Genomic DNA, 15,986 nt, shown 5'->3' on the forward strand with positions numbered 1-15,986 from the left:
TTGGATACATTATCCAGGGAAAGTAGCCCATAGTATTAATCCAGGGCTGGAATATTAGTGGCAAATCGAAGAGTACAAAGGAAATGGGAACACTGGAGAGAAAGAAAGAAGTTGGGGTAATGTCCCGTGGCATCCAGGCTGATGGGAGTGCGGCAGGAGCAGCAAGAGGGCAGAAAAGGAGCAGACGGCAAGCTCTGTGAAGCCAAAGAAAAGGTTTTGAGGGAATATGGGGTTACCGAATCGGAACAGGAGATCAATACTGGTTATTAGTTTCTGATATTCCTCAGGTAGAATGGTTAGGGATAACTACTAGGTGTGGGAAGAGTGGTAGAAATATAGGAGAATTCAGGAATTGTGAGTTTTCTTCCCATGAATGTTGAAATCTCTCAGGTTGAGGCTGGATTTAGGGTGGAAGAAGAAACCTATCGGAAGCTCCAGTGCTTTGGCCACCTCATGCGAAGAGCTGACTCATTGGAAAAGACCCTGATGCTGAGAAAGATTGAGGACAGGAGGAGAAGGGGATAACAGAGGACGAGATAGTTGGATATCATCACTGACTCAATGGACGTGAGTGTGAGCAAACTCCAGGAGATAGCGAAGGACAAGGAAGCCTGGCACATCGCAGACAATAGGGTCACAAAGAGTTGGACATGACTTAGAGACTGAACAACAAGGAAACCTATGAGCCAGGTCCTAGGCTTCAGTGACTAGGAGGGGGTAACACAGCAGCACCGAAAGCCAGGCCACATGCTCCAGCCCTGCTACAGGCCCCAGGGGCGGAGGACTATTAGTGTTCTCCAGAGAAGCAGAACCAACAATGTGTATATTGATGGATGGAGTCCTGCTGAGTCTAAAATCAGTAGAAAGACCAGCAGGCTGGAGAGCCTGAGAAGAGTAGCTGTTTAAGTCTAGAGACAGTCTGCTGTCAGAATTTCTTCTTGCTCTAGGAGAAGTCTGTCTTTGTTTTGTTAAGACCTTCAAGTGGCCAGGCCAACCCACACTATGGAAGATAATCTGCTTTATTCAAAGTCTCCTGACTTAAACACTAATCTCATCCAAAATAGCACCTACACAGAAATATCCAGAATGTTTGACCCATATCTAGCACCATGGCCCAGCCAAGCTGACACTTAAACTTCACCATCACAGTGACTCCACAAGGCTAGAAGGATGGTAGCCATGGAGACCCAGTAGACAGTTTGCCTGCTTTTTCTCCACCTGCTGCAGGCCCAGGGGTTTAGGACAATGTACTTAGTGTGTGGAGACTTGTTTATAAGATTTGGAAAAAAATCATTGAAAGTATTTCATGACCCAGAGTATAATATTAGTAATCCTATTCCCTTAAATTTGTATTTTACTTTTTAAAATGTCTAAGTGTTTTGGAATAGCTGTCTCAGTTTATCACTCCAAACCCTCAGTTTAACTCACTGTGCTCAACCCCCCATCCCCAAGCGAGCATGTTGGAGAAACTTCATTTACTGACTCACAGCTGCCATTTGTCAGCTGTTGGCACACGGCCTTGAGCAGGACTCTGGGTGACTGTGTTCTCACTCTCAGATTGAACAGAATATCTGTACAGGGTGGCGTGATTTAGTTGCTAAGTTGTATCAGACCCTTCGCGACCCCATGGATTGTATAGCCCACCAGGTTCCTCTGTCCATGGGATTTTCCAGGTGAAACTATTGGAGTGGGTTTCCATTCCTTCTCCACTCTACAGGGTGACCACCCCCTACTGTCCTGGTAAACAAGGGATCCTCACTGAGAGTCAGATCTGGACCACACAGCTGTTGCTGGCCTGTGACATCAGCATTTGTCCATGTGAAATAATAAAGCATCACTGTGTCTTGCTGCATGTTTTTGCTTTCAGTGTAATAGAAAAGGAGTGGGTGAACCAGAGGTCAAAAGAATATGTCGTTCTACCAGAGGCTCTGGGCATTTTAGGGGGTGGTAGGGGAACCTGTGTGACAGGACTTGTTATATTTCTTACTCTCTTCCCATTGCTGACTCAGCATTGGTTTCTGAAACAAGGGCTTGGAGCCAGGTTTTGAAAGTCATGGAGAAGGAAGACAGTAGCTGCTGCATTTACTCAGGTGTGAGTCTGAATCATGAAATAAAGACTGAGCTGTAATGACCGTTTTTGAGACACTTTCTGTGGGAATGAATGGGAGACTCCAGTTCTTCTGGGTGAAGCAATTTCCCTTGGCACATCCACAAAGCCTCTTAGCAGGTAGCACGATTATGATCCTGGTGCCCCAACAATATCTGGCACATGGTTGACTCCCAGTAGACATTTGTTGAATGAATAAATGAATTGAATGTTTTCTTTTATCTGTGGCTCTAAAGAACCATTGTTTGAGTCTGGGGAGCGTGGAGAATATCTCGGGTTGTCTATCAGGATGAGTTTCCTCTTTGGGTAACTGTTGGTTGAAATGAAGGTAGAATTTTCTTAAGAATTATGACAAATACTGAGCTTAATTAGCTCCAAAGTAAGGCGATGAACCTGTGCTTTCTTTTTCAGTGCCTGTGTGAAACCTGGAGAAAGTGTTCTGGTTCATGGAGCTAGTGGAGGAGTAAGTATTTCTTTCTTTTAAGTTTTTTGCTTTTTTTTTAGAGGTTATGTTTGTGGGTTTCACATTATATTTCTTTAAGTTGCTTTTAAAAACCAAATTTATAAATATAGTCAAGGGTGATGACTTTTTTCTTTTTGTAGTGAGACTTTAGATTCTGTCTTCTGAAGGTGATTCCCCATCATATTCGTTTAGCATTTCTTGGTTAATAAATTCAACAGATTACCCGATCAGAAATGTATGCATTCGGTTTTCCACCTGTGTTGGGTATGGACCAAGATAAATGGGCTGTGTTTTTCTTTTCAAGAAGTGAATGTTATAAGAATATTTATTTAGAATTTTAAACAGTTCTTTAAGGTTAATATAAATTCCACATCCCCTTGGATAAGAAAACTAAGGCTCATTAAAGCTTTACCTCTGTTGCCCCAGACAGCACTGCAAAGCCACACTGTGAGTTCTTCATCCTTTCCAGCTCCCTTCCTGCTCGCCTGCTGCGCTTTGATGACATTCGCAGGGTGCATAGTATACAGCTGTGTCCTTCACACCACAACCCACAACTTAAAATGCTAATGGGTGTGTGTGAGGGGGTGGGGTTGGGGAATGCTCAGAACTTATCAAACCAGCCCTGCAGTGAAATCACCCAACACAGAGCTGTCAGAAACCTCTTCAAGAAACTGGCTGTCAATCTGCCTCCGAGGAGCTTAGAGGAAAAGTTAGAGCTCTGAGGTTGGAATTTAACAAGAAATCCACATGACCTCTATCCTGCATGTAGAGGCTTTAGAAATTTTGGAGACACGATTTCGCTTTTTTAAAATACAGGGCCTGGGGCTGGATGTATGAGGAAGCAGATTAACCCTTTCAGGACACTGTATTCCAGAGAGGAGATGGAAAGAAGTAACCTATTAATGGCAGATTGTTTCCAGCATAATGAGGGGCATCCTGAAAATGCATTTACCTCTAAAAGTGGACAGGTAGTACAGAGAATTCAAACCTCTGTATAATTGTTACTTTCCGTGGATGTATCATGAGGTTTCAAGCCCAGCTTCCTATGTACTTCCAATAGATCAACTCAAGGATTTCACAGATAGACTGTTTACTTAAAAAAACACCAAGATTGTCTTTCTGGGGCTTGAGAAAATATGACACATACCCTTGTCAAAAACTCCCATTGTTTAGCCTCACTGAAGAGGCAGTTTGGGGGTTAAATTAAATTTAGCCCTAAATAAATAAATTTAATGCTAAATAAGGACAGAATCTGTCCAACATGCATTTATTTAAATTGCCTTGGCTTTCACAGAGCTAACCTTGTGATCTGTGTCAAAAAGAGAGATTTCAGTAGGAAGGGGAGAGACGAGTTTATAGAAAATCTCTTTTTATTCCCTTTACCCTCTTGTAAAAAGCCAGGTCGCTTCATCATGATTTTTTTTTTTAAAGCCAAATCCAGACTGTTCTCCATGCTGGCTGAGTTTGTTAAATCCTTGGCTGGCAGGGATAGGCTGGCGACCTGGTGTGTGAAGCGCTTCTGATCCTCTCTGCCCATCAGGGGGAAACAGTGCTGAGTTTTGTCTTGCTTCTGTTTGTACTTTCTGTCCTCATTTAAATCACATTCCTTTGGGATTATGTTGTGTATTTAAAACTGTGTAGAATTTGTGAACACAGCCAACATCCTGATATGTTCGTGGGGAGTGCTCTGTTTTATTGTCAGCAAAATAAATAGAAGAAAAAATAGTTGACACATAATAGTATATAATCTATTGAAGAAATATTGTTAGTATAATTGTTGACAAGAATAGAATAAGCAACTCTTTAAAATAGCTCTTGAGTGCCCCTTTGAAGTAGTTAGATCATAAGGAGATAATTACATTATCTCTTAGGTTAAATTGTGGTTTTATTAGAGGCCCCCCTTTTTTTTAATTGAAAAATTAAAGTAGCAAAAATCAACCATGCTAACCCCATGGTGTATTGGTATTTCGTGGAACTGAATGTCTCTCACACTCAGAGTGAGTTCCCTGTGTTTGTTTTGGTTAAATCAAACAAATCCTCATCATAACCCAGCGGGGTTCAGGCTCCTCACTCCCATATGCCATACAGTCTTTAAGGTCTTATTTCAGGCTTGGGAGTTTGTGATTCTGTTACAATTTTAATTAGTTTCCATCATCTTTTTCATCTCAATTCTCTTCCTATCTTGCCCAGTCCATAATGACTGTATCTTCCTTTAAATCAGTGGTTTTCAATAAGGGATAATTTCATACCATCTCTTCTCCCACTTGGGGACATTTGGTGGCGTCTGGGGACATTTTTGGTTGTCACAACTGGATGAAAGGGTCTGGCATCCAGTGGACAGAAACTAGGCATGCTCCTTCTAAGCACCCTTCACTGCACAGCATAGTCCCCACAGCAAAGAATTACTTGGCCCAATAGCGCCAAGCATGAGAAAGCTGATTCTAAATGTATGGGCTGACCCTTATCTGTACCATTCATTTGGCATGGGGTCAAACATGTTTCCTAGTATTATAATTTAAATGATTGCTTTTATCTATATTCCTAAAATAGTTGTATTTCTCCTTTATGCTCAGCACATTTATCTAGTGCTCTAGTGATCTCATGCAATCCTGTGGCTTTAAGTACTATCTATAAACTGACGATTCTCAAATGTATGTGTCCAATTCTGAACTCTTTTCAAGTCCATTATCATATTCAGCTAATGACTGAGCATCTTCAGTTGGGTGAATCCAGTGTGTTCAAAGTGAATTCTTGATGCTGTCACAAACTTGATCCTCTCTCATCTTCCTCATCCAAGTCAATCTACCCAGTTATTCTGGCCTGAGACCGAGGAGACATTCTTGATTTTTCTCTATTCCTCACCTCCCACCTCCAGTCTTTGATGAAGTCCTTATCTTCTTGCTCCCATGTCCTCCTACCTTCTTTTTGCCACCCATATAATTAGAATGTTCTATTAAAAGCCCAATTCAGATCATATCCCTCTCCTGCTTAAACTCTCCAGTAGTTCTGCATGGCTCTTAAATATAATCCAAAGTCTTTACCTTCAAGGCCTTGTGTGCCTTGGCCTTTCTGTACCTCTCTGGCCTCATCTTTTGCTCCCTTCCACATGTCCCGCCCTTAAGCCTCTTGACCCTCTTTCTGATGTTTGAATGCCCCAAGCTCATTCGCACTTCAGCAGGATAGCCGTGACCATTCAGCCTATAGCATCCTCCAGCAGGCGTCCCAGACCTGTCCCAGACGGTGCTTGTCCCTCTCTCCATTCAGGTCTCTTCAGAATGCCTTTCCTGATGACCTAATTGGCCTGGTTCTCTATCTCTTTATAACCCAATATGCCATTTTTTTCAAGTATTTTTCATTCTCTGAATTTACTTTATTTGTTTATTTCTTCACATGTTTATTATCTCCCCCTTCCTAAGAACATACGTTCATGTGTGAAGAACCACATCTTGCATGTCAGTTCAGTCAATTCACTTGCATCCGACTCTGCGACCCCATGGACTGCAGCATGCCAGGCTTCCCTGTCAATCACCAACTCCAGAGTTTACCCAAACTCATGTCCATTGAGTCTGTGGTGCCATCCAACAACCTCATCCTCTCTCATTCCCTTTTCCTCCTGCCTTCAATCTTTCCCAGCATCAGGGTCTTTTCTAATGAGTCAGTTCTTCACATCAGGTGGCCAAAGTATTGGAGCTTCAGTTTCAGCATCAGTCCTTCCAATGAATATTCAGGACTGATTTCCTTTAGGATTGAATACTTTGATCTTCTTGCAGTCCAAGGGACTCTCAAGAGTTTTCTCCAACACCACAGTTCAAAAGCATCATTCATCGGTGCTCAGCTTTCTTTATGGTCCAACTCTCGCATTCATACATGACTACTGAGAAACCATAGCTTTGACTAGATGGACCTTTGTTGGCAAAGTAATGTCTCTGCTTTTTAATATGCTGTCTAGGTTGGTCATAGGTTTTCTTAAAGGAGCAAGTATCTTTTAATTTCATGGCTTCAGTCACCATCTGCAGTAATTTTAGAGCCCAAAAAGATAAAGTCTGTAACTGTTTGCATTGTTTCCTCATCTATTTGCCATGAAGTGATGGGACCAGATGCCGTGAACTTAGTTTTCTGAATGTTGAGTTTTGAGCCAACTTTTTCACCCTCCTCTTTCACTTTCATCAAGAGGCCCTGTAGTTTCTTTGCTTTCTGCCATAAGGGTGGTATCATCTGCATATCTGAGGTTATTGATATTTCTTCTGGCAATCTTGATTCCAATTTGTGCTTCATCCAGCCTGGCATTTCACATGATGTACTCTGCAGATAAGTTAAATAAGCAGGGTGACAATATACAGCCTTGACATACTCCTTTCCCTATTTGGAACTGGTCTGTTGTTCCGTGTCCAATTCTAACTGTTGCTTCTTGACCTGCATACAGATTTCTCAAGAGGCAGGTCAGGTGGTCTGGTATTCCCATCTCTTTAAGAATTTTCCACAGTTTGTTGTGATCTACACAATAAAGGCTTTGGTGTAATCAATAAAGCAGATATTTTTCTGGTATTCTCTTGCTTTTTTGATGATCCAACAGATGTTGGCAATTTGATCTCTGGTTCCTCTGCCTTCTAAATCCAGCTTGAACATATGGAAGTTCTTGGTTGTTGAAGCCTGGCTTGGAGAATTTTGAGCATTACTTTGCTAGCATGTGAGATGAGTGCAGTTGTGCAGTAGTTTGAACATTCTTTGGCATTGCCTTTCTTAAGGATTGGATTGAAAACTGACCTTTTCCAGTCCTGTGGCCACTGCTGAGTTTTCCAAATTTGCTGGCATATTGAGTGCAGCACTTTCACAGCATCATCTTTTAGGATTTGAAATAGCTCAACTGGAATTCCATCTGTAGTGATGATCCATTTGTAGTGATGCTTTCTAAGGCCCACTTGACTTCACATTCCAGGATGTCTGGCTGTAGGTGAGTGATCACGCCATCATGGTTATCTGGATCATGAAGATCCTTTTTGTATGGTTCTTCTGTGTATTCTTATCACCTCTTAATATCTTCTGCTTCTGTTAGGTCCATACCATTTCTGTTGTTTATTGTGCCCATCTTTGCATGAAATATTCCCTTGGTATCATTAATTTTCTTGAAGAGATCTCTAGTCTTTCCCATTCTGTTGTTTTCCTCTATTTCTTTGCATTGATCTCTGAGGAAGACTTTCTTATCTCTGCTTGCTATTCTTTGGAACTCTGCCTTCAAAAAGGTATATCTTTCCTTTTCTCCTTTGCCTTTCACTTCTCTTCTTTTCACAATTATTTGTAAGACCTCCTCAGACAACCATTTTGCATTTTTGAATTTCTTTTTCTTGGGGATGATCTTGATCGCTGCCTCCTGTAAAATGTCACGAACCTCCATCCATAGTTTTTCAGGCACTCCGTCTATCATATGTCTTGCACGTAGTAAATAATAAATATTTATCGTATTCATGAATATAGATTTGCCCATGTACATACCTATCTCTTCTACGTAAGTGATAGATGACTCACTGTTGTTATGTAGTATTTTATGTGTACTGTTAAAGTATGAAGTCACTGAGCATATTTTGACCATCTTTAAACCCTATATCTTCTGCACAAAGCAGATGCTAAGTGTTTTGCGCAGTGTTTCTTATTTCTTTGTTTAGACCCTTAACATTTATTAGCAATACTCTAGAACCTAGAAGAACCTTATTTTAATTGTATGTATTTCATAAATGTTTGCAGAGATGCAAAGTTCCTAAAACTCCTGGGCTGTATTTTGTTTTTTAAGGTTGGAATAGCAGCATGCCAAATTGCAAGAGCTTACGGCTTAAAGGTTTTGGGCACAGCTAGTACTGAGGAAGGACAAAAGATTGTTTTGGAAAATGGAGCCCACAAAGTGTTTAATCACAAAGAAGCTAACTATATTGATAAAATTAAGGTAAAATTGTTCTATAATTTTATAAAACTAACATTTTGTTTCATGTTCTTTTGTAATTTTTTTTTATCAACTACTCTCTTAAAGTTGTTTGTTTTGCCTATGTGTTTTAAAGCTTTAATTAATTTAAAAAAGTAGAGATGTCTACTTTTCGAACCTTCACTATCATTTCTGTCTTGTTTATTTTTACTAAATAAAATATAGCCTCTCTAGAGGCTTATAGTTATAAAAATCAGTACTCTTTAATGCAAATCACATTTTAAGTAAAGCCACAGCTTTGTATTTGCAGCTGTAAGGCATTTTTTTAAACATGTATTTTTATATATTGTGAAATGATCACCACAGTAAATTTAGTTAACATCTGTCCCCATACATAGTTATAAAATTTTGTTTCTTGTGATGAGAACTTTTAAGATCTATTCTCTTAGCAACTTTCAAACATGTAATAACAGTATTCCTAACTGTAGTCACTGTCCATTACATCCTCATGATTTATTTATTTTACAACTGGAAATTTGTGCCTTTTGATCCCACCTTTATCCATTTCATCCATCCCGCACCCCTTGCCCCACCTCTGGCATCAAAAAGGTATTCTTAATATAACTTCTATTGGTGTAAATTTTCCATAGAAAGTTGAATTATCCATGGATTACAAACTGGATCTGTCTGGCCTAGGGAATTAAGTTTCTTTGTTTATTGGATGTTTTTGGAGGAGAAACCACTACCTCATCAAAAATAGTGAGGCAGAATTTAGTTGCTGTTACATCTATTCCATTGTTGCAGTGGAATTCAAGCAGGTTCTGGAGTTCTCCATCTTTGCCATAGTAACAATTTACTAAACACTGATTACTTTGCTGACCTCAAACTACTTGCTCATGTTGAGAAAGAATTAGGATATCCCAGGTACTGATGACAGTGTAAACAAGGTCATTACAAACTGAGGGAAAAATGAGTGTGAGTTTGTTTATTACCTCTAAATCATCTTGCCAAAAAACTGAATAAAGGCTGTCCTTTGTATATGTTGAGGAATACAAAATTGGTTGAGCATGCACTCCTGATATCATTATCAAAGATGAAGATTGGCCAGTTATTTTAAGAATAGGTTTTTGTTTTGCAATATAATTCTAAGACCACAAGACCTTATAGCTTCTATCTCTTATACTGTTTCCTTCTGCTTAAGTCTCTCTTTCTCCAAAAACATTCTCTTAACCTTTTCTCCTCCCCTTCCCACCTTTACCACACATTTCTTGAAAAAGTAGGGAGTACTTAAACTGCTCTTACTTCCTTACCTCCCACTGCAATTTTGCTTCCACCCCAGGGCTTTCCAGGTGGCCCTAGTGGTAAAGAACATTCCTGACAGTGTAGGAGATGTAAGAGATGCAAGTTCGATCCCTGGGTCGGGAAGATACCCTCAAGAAGTGCAACCCATCCCAATATTCTTGCCTGGAGAATCCCATGGATGGAGGAGCCTGGTGGGCTACAATCCATGGGGTCGCAAAGAGTCGAACACTACTGAAGTGACTTAGCCCGCATGCACACACCAGCTACTTACGGGGCGTGTCAGGGGCACTGATAATCCCCTCACCAGTCAGCTGCTCTTGGCTCAGTTCTCATTGAACTTGACCCTGACCACACCTCCTGGAAGCTGGCTCTCTTCTCACTTCTCTAACTTCACTTTTAGTCTCCCTCCTCTTCATTTCACTTGGTCTTCCATAGGTCTTTCCTCTTGGTCTCTCACTTTCTCTGGTGCTGCACCTTCATCCTGATCCATCTCATACACGTCCTTAGGCTGCTGGTTTCCAGCACTGTCTCTGGCCTGTTTCATTCCTTCACACCATCAGCCTGCTTGACATGGCCATTCATCTGGTCCCTCAGGATAGACACCCACATTTCATTTCCTGTTCCTGTTGTTTAATCACCTTTCTCCTTCCTGCACATCAAATTGGTCACCGTATCTATCAGCTTCGTCTCTGACATGCCTTTCATATATGTCTCTGTTTCTTTCCCCTTCACTGTTGTAACTTCATTTAGTCCTCATCTGTTCCAGTCTTGACTCTTACTCACAGCTGAGCTAATGCCCCCTTCTGTCTCCTCTACTGTCTCCAGAGTTATTTGGTTCTCTGTTTCAAAGAAAGAAAAACAAAAACATCCTCAGAAATAAACGAGAGCTCCACAAGAATAGGAATTTCTGTTTTCTTGTTCCTTGCTGTACTTCCAGTGCCTAAAACAGTGCCTGGCACAAGAATTAACTAATGAACATCTGTGTCCACAAAGTCCAAATCTTTTAATGTGGCATTTGATGTATTTTCGTGGTCTGAACCAATGTGTAGTCTCTTATCTCCTACCTCTCCGCTCCCACCCCCGCCCCCATCTCCTTCACAAATGCATACTCCAGCTCTGCTGGGCCACTTTCCAGTTCCAGCTTTTACTCTCCATCCCTACATCTTTGCTCTTCTGTTTCTTTGGTCCAGACTGACTGCCTCCTGTCTAGCTTCTCCTTGCCCCTTATTCCTTCTGTTCTACTTAAGAACTCCTACTTATCCCTCAGGGCCAGGTTGTCATCCCTGTGGAATTACCTTTGACCTTTACAGGTGATCAGAATTGTAACTTTCCCTCTAAAACCTATGGTTTGTTTCCCTGGTGGCTCAGGTGGTAAAGCGTCTCTGCAGTGCAGGAGACTCGGGTTGGACCCCTGGGTTGGGAAGATCTCCTGGAGAAGGCAATGGCACCCCACTCCAGTACTCTTGCCTGGAAAATCCCATGGACGGAGGAACCTGGTAGGCTACAGTCCATGGGGTCGCAAAGAGTCAAACACGACTTCACTTTCACTTTCACTTTCAATGCAGTACTTAGCCCATCACATCACACCTTTAATTGTAGTGTTTTCCATTTTCCTCTTTATTTTGGGTTCTCTATGTCCATCTTGACATTCATAATACCTCACACAGTGCTGGGCATAGGTGTTCATTGTTTTCTTAAAATGAAAATGTATAGCTTAGCTTATTTAAGAGCCGGTTTTAGATGTTGGGAATTGACATCAGAAAGCCCAAAAGAAAAGGAGTAGTGTGCCAAGCTGATTGTAGACTACTGAGAACACAACTAAATGCACACACACACAGAATACTGCAATACCAAAAAGTCAGTATTTTTTTTCTTTTGTTGTCTGTTTTTTAATAAAAATGGGAGCACCAATGCAGTTTTTGATTTTTGATTTGTTGCTTCTTCCTCTATTAAAATATATTTTGAAGACAGAAAATTTTCACCTAAGGAAGAAGTACTTTATAGTCAAGTTGAGTCTAAACACATGAAAATTTTGGACAAATTTTATTTCATTATAGCAATTTATTTAATACAAATCTGTCATTTTAGATGTGGCTGGTACCTTGGAATTACAGCATCACTGTATAATTAAATTATCTTAGAATTGGCATTATTACTCTTTAAAATATAGCATTTTGTGTCATTTGAAATATATTTCTGTAATATATGGCACTATGATAATCTTTTTTTTTCCTAATCTACTGTGCATTCTTTTATATTATATAGAAATCTGTTGGTGAAAAAGGAGTTGATGTGATTATTGAAATGTTAGCTAACGTAAATCTTAGTAATGATTTGAATCTTTTGTCACACGGAGGACGAGTAATAGTAAGTATTTCATTTTTTTTATCACTTTGCAGTTTTTTCATAATTTAACACTATTTTGCAGTAATCTTTAACTGTAGGCATGTTGTTTTTCATACTAGGTTGTTGGCAGCAGAGGCACTATTGAAATAAACCCACGGGACACCATGACAAAGGAATCTAGCATAAAAGGAGTTACTCTGTTTTCATCCACCAAGGTAGAAAAGTGATTCTGATACATTGCTGTAATTTGCCTAGTCAGGCAGACTGAAAATTTAAGTCGATGTTAAGGTTAGTTATCTAAGTGGGTTAAGGATTAATCCCTGGAAGGTAACTAGGGTTACAATATAATTTATTTTCCAAGCCAGGGCACTTATGAAGGAGAGAGGAGATACTGTTGGTAATTACTAATTACTCCACAACAATAAGTATTTTGTAAACTGAGACCGCCACAGACAAATTGCAGTGTTGGTTAACCTATAGGAAACTACTTTTTTGTAGTTCTGGACAAGTTGACAAAAGCCACACATTTACGAGAAAACTCTTACTGCTTTCTTAGACTCTGAAAAATGTTAATGCTTCTGAAAATTGTCCTGTGTTCCTCTACTGAAAAAGATGTTTTCTTTCCCTCAGGAGGAATTTCAGCAGTTTGCAGCAGCCCTTCAAGCCGGAATGGAAATTGGTTGGTTGAGACCAGTAATCGGTCCCCAGTATTTACTGGAGAAGGCTACCCAAGCTCATGAAAATATCATTCATAGCAGTGGGGCTACTGGAAAAATGATTCTTCTCTTAAACTGATCAGTCCTTCCATTGATTTCCTGTGTAATTAGAGGTTTCATATCTTAGTTTTATGTACACTGTGTTTGCTCTACTTAGCATTCATTTGATTCAGTGAGTTCCTTAACATTTAAAAAAAAGGTTTGTCTTTAGTGATCATAAGCATTGGAGTACTGTTTATTTTATAGCTGGCAACTTTCTTTATGCCTTCTACTTCTCATCAAGGAATCATTGTAATAGGAAATAGGATGTTAGTGGTCACTTGGCATTGGAGGACATTACAGAAATTCCTAACCGATACTAATCATTAATCCCATACCTTTGACTAAAACATACTAATTCAAAATAGGACTGCTTGATTTCCAAGCCTGCTGCTGCTGCTAAGTCGCTTCAGTCGTGTCTGACTCTGTGCGACCCCACAGACGGAAGCCCACCAGGCTCCACTGTCCCTGGGATTCTCCAGGCAAGAACACTGGAGTGGGTTGCCATTTCCTTCTCCAATGCATGAAAGTGAAAAGTGAAAGGGAAGTCGCTCAGCCGTGTCCATCTCTTAGCGACTCCATGGGCTACAGCCTACCAGGCTCCTCCATCCATGGGATTTTCCAGGCAAGAGTACTGGAGTGGGGTGCCATTGCCTTCTCCATTTCCAAGCCTATTTCTCCTTATAAAGGTTCTTTAATCTCTGATTAGCCCAGAGCTATATTGGACTCTGATGATTCTCTGGAGTAAATGAGACCCCTTTCCCAAACTAACTCATCTAGATCTACAAGTCTCTCAGAAAGGCAAGATAAAAAGTGTCCAGAGAAATTTGTTATTTTCCCAATATTCCCAATATTTTATGATATTCACTAGGTTAATGAGCCACACATTCTGTGAGAACAGCAGCTTGCTTTCTGCTATAATGATACTGGGTGCATAGGTTCCAAATAGATATGTATTGATTGATTCAACTTCAAAGTAAATTTAGAATTATCTCTTTGTGTGATTGGGATCATATATTGTTATTTAAATTAATAATCAAATTAGATGCATTAAGAATGATCTGCTTTTGTTATTATAACATGGTAATTGCAATAAATTCTAGAAGCAATTAAAAATGGTGGTTTTCTAGTTTATTTTACGTGTAGTATTTGCCTTATATCAGTTTTACATAGCACCAAACTAAGGTTACTTCCTAACAGTGTTCTGTGTTGGAAGTCTTTATCTAAACTAAATAAAAGGATAATTACCTGGAAATCTTGCCATCAATAATGTATATGTTAGTCGCTCGGTCATGTCCAGCTCTTTGCAAACCCATGGACTTAGCCCACCAGGATCCTCTCCATGGGATTTCCTAGGCATTATTATTGGAGTGGGTTGCCATTTACTTCTTCAGGGGATCATCCTGACCAGGAATCGAACCCAGGTCTCCTGCATTCTGCATTGCTGGTGGATTCTTTACCAACTGAGCCACTAGGGAAGCCATTAATATTATGTCTCAGGAAATGAGGTTTGATTGTTATTTTTGTTCTTGTTTTTCTTCATGTGAACACAGCCTCCTGTCTGTTGTTGTATGGTTGATTCTCTTGACCTGATTTGTTCTGTTGAATAACAACTGCTAGTTTGAACAGGGAATCCTGCTTTCATAGTGAACAGAAAGCACTGCTAACTTTTATAATTCAGGGCCGTCATTGGCTTCTGGCTCATATGCCATGTGGAAGTGTTTTTACTATTTGTGTTTTCCAAGTTTATTTGTTATTTCTTTTACAGGTTAGTCTTGTAGAGTAAAATAACATTTTAAAAAGTTGTTTAAAAAGCAATGTTATGAATCTAGAGACTAGCATTTTATATACATTTCAAAATGGAAGATTTCTTCCCATTCAAAAAGATAAAGGAATAATTATTTTGTAAAAGTCAGCTTAATCTGTTTTCACATTTGCCTCATCTATTGAATAAGCTAAAGCATACTGCTAACTTAACACTGCACAATTCATTAATACAGTTCAGTTTATTTAAAAGAAAAAACTAGCCAAATTTTATGCATTAACTACTATATTTGTGATTATATAGCATCAGAGAAGGCAGTGGCACCCCACTCCAGTACTCTTGCCTGGAAAATCCCGTGGACGGAGGAGCCTGGTGGGCTGCAGTCCATGGGGTCGCCAAGAGTCGGACATGACTGAGCGACTTCACTTTCACTTTTCACTTTCATGCATTGGAGAAGGAAATGGCAACCACTCCAGTGCTCTTGCCTGGAGAATCCCAGGGACGGGGGAGCCTGCTGGGCTGCCGTCTATGGGGTCACGCAGAGTCGGACACGACGGAAGCGACTCAGCAGCAGCTTTGGACATATTTCCTGTACACATCTCCTTGTCATTCTGTCCTTGTCTGAGTTTTCAGCAAACTGTTTTCACAGCACTATTGCTGCTTGTAGTCCCAGGGCTACTACCCCAGTCACCAGTGCTGTCCCTGATACAAAGTAGAGAATAACTTGTAGAATCAACAAGCATTATTTCATGTTTTAACCATCTGAATTTCTGTCCATTTGCTTTGACCTTAGAATAGTATTTGCTTAGAATCATATAATATGTGGTTAAAAGATCAAACAGATCAGCCACCCTGAGCCTAAGAAGGTGAACTGTCATGCCAGTGGTCACATGATTAGTAGGATAAACCTGAGCTGACATTATGTTGGTGGGCTGAAATTAAACTCATTTAATTTCCAGGCCTTTGGCATTCCTGGCTTGTAACCCTGGCTACAACATGTGTTGGGCTGCCTGGTTTCCGGCCTCATTTTGCCCAAGATTGTTAGTTCTGACCCTGTTAATCATCTTTGCCTCAGTTGTCACTTACCTTCTGATTCAAGTCCTTTATGAAGGGATTATTCTATTATTTCAAAATATTGAATACATTGAGTTTAGAAGGCACTGTGCTGGGATTTGAGGATACAAAGGTATATAAGACATAGTCCACATTCTTGAGCTTAGAATGGAGTAGAGATGAGAGCTGAGTAAAACACATGGGTAAAATGTGTGTGTGTATATATATAGATAGATAGATAGATAGATAGATTTATTTTAAGGAATTTTCTCATACAATTATGG

The 15,986-nt window shown here is 40.1% G+C and overlaps 1 protein-coding gene across 2 annotated transcripts in view; it reads left to right on the forward strand.

Moving 5' to 3' along the window:
• Positions 1-14,018, forward strand: part of CRYZ (crystallin, zeta (quinone reductase)) — a 28,934-nt gene extending 14,916 nt beyond the window's left edge. For both annotated transcript variants that reach the window (XM_010849424.1, XM_010849423.1), the window contains 5 exons: positions 2,519-2,570; positions 8,356-8,505; positions 12,049-12,150; positions 12,249-12,344; positions 12,760-14,018. In XM_010849424.1, coding sequence (XP_010847726.1) covers positions 2,519-2,570; positions 8,356-8,505; positions 12,049-12,150; positions 12,249-12,344; positions 12,760-12,924 — 565 coding nt within the window. In that variant the 3' untranslated portion in view covers positions 12,925-14,018. The remainder of the gene's footprint in view (positions 1-2,518; positions 2,571-8,355; positions 8,506-12,048; positions 12,151-12,248; positions 12,345-12,759) is intronic.
• Positions 14,019-15,986: the final 1,968 nt, after the last annotated feature.

The sequence above is a fragment of the Bison bison genome, unplaced genomic scaffold (assembly GCF_000754665.1).
Source record: "Bison bison bison isolate TAMUID 2011002044 unplaced genomic scaffold, Bison_UMD1.0 scf7180017864283, whole genome shotgun sequence".
NCBI lineage: Eukaryota > Metazoa > Chordata > Mammalia > Artiodactyla > Bovidae > Bison > Bison bison.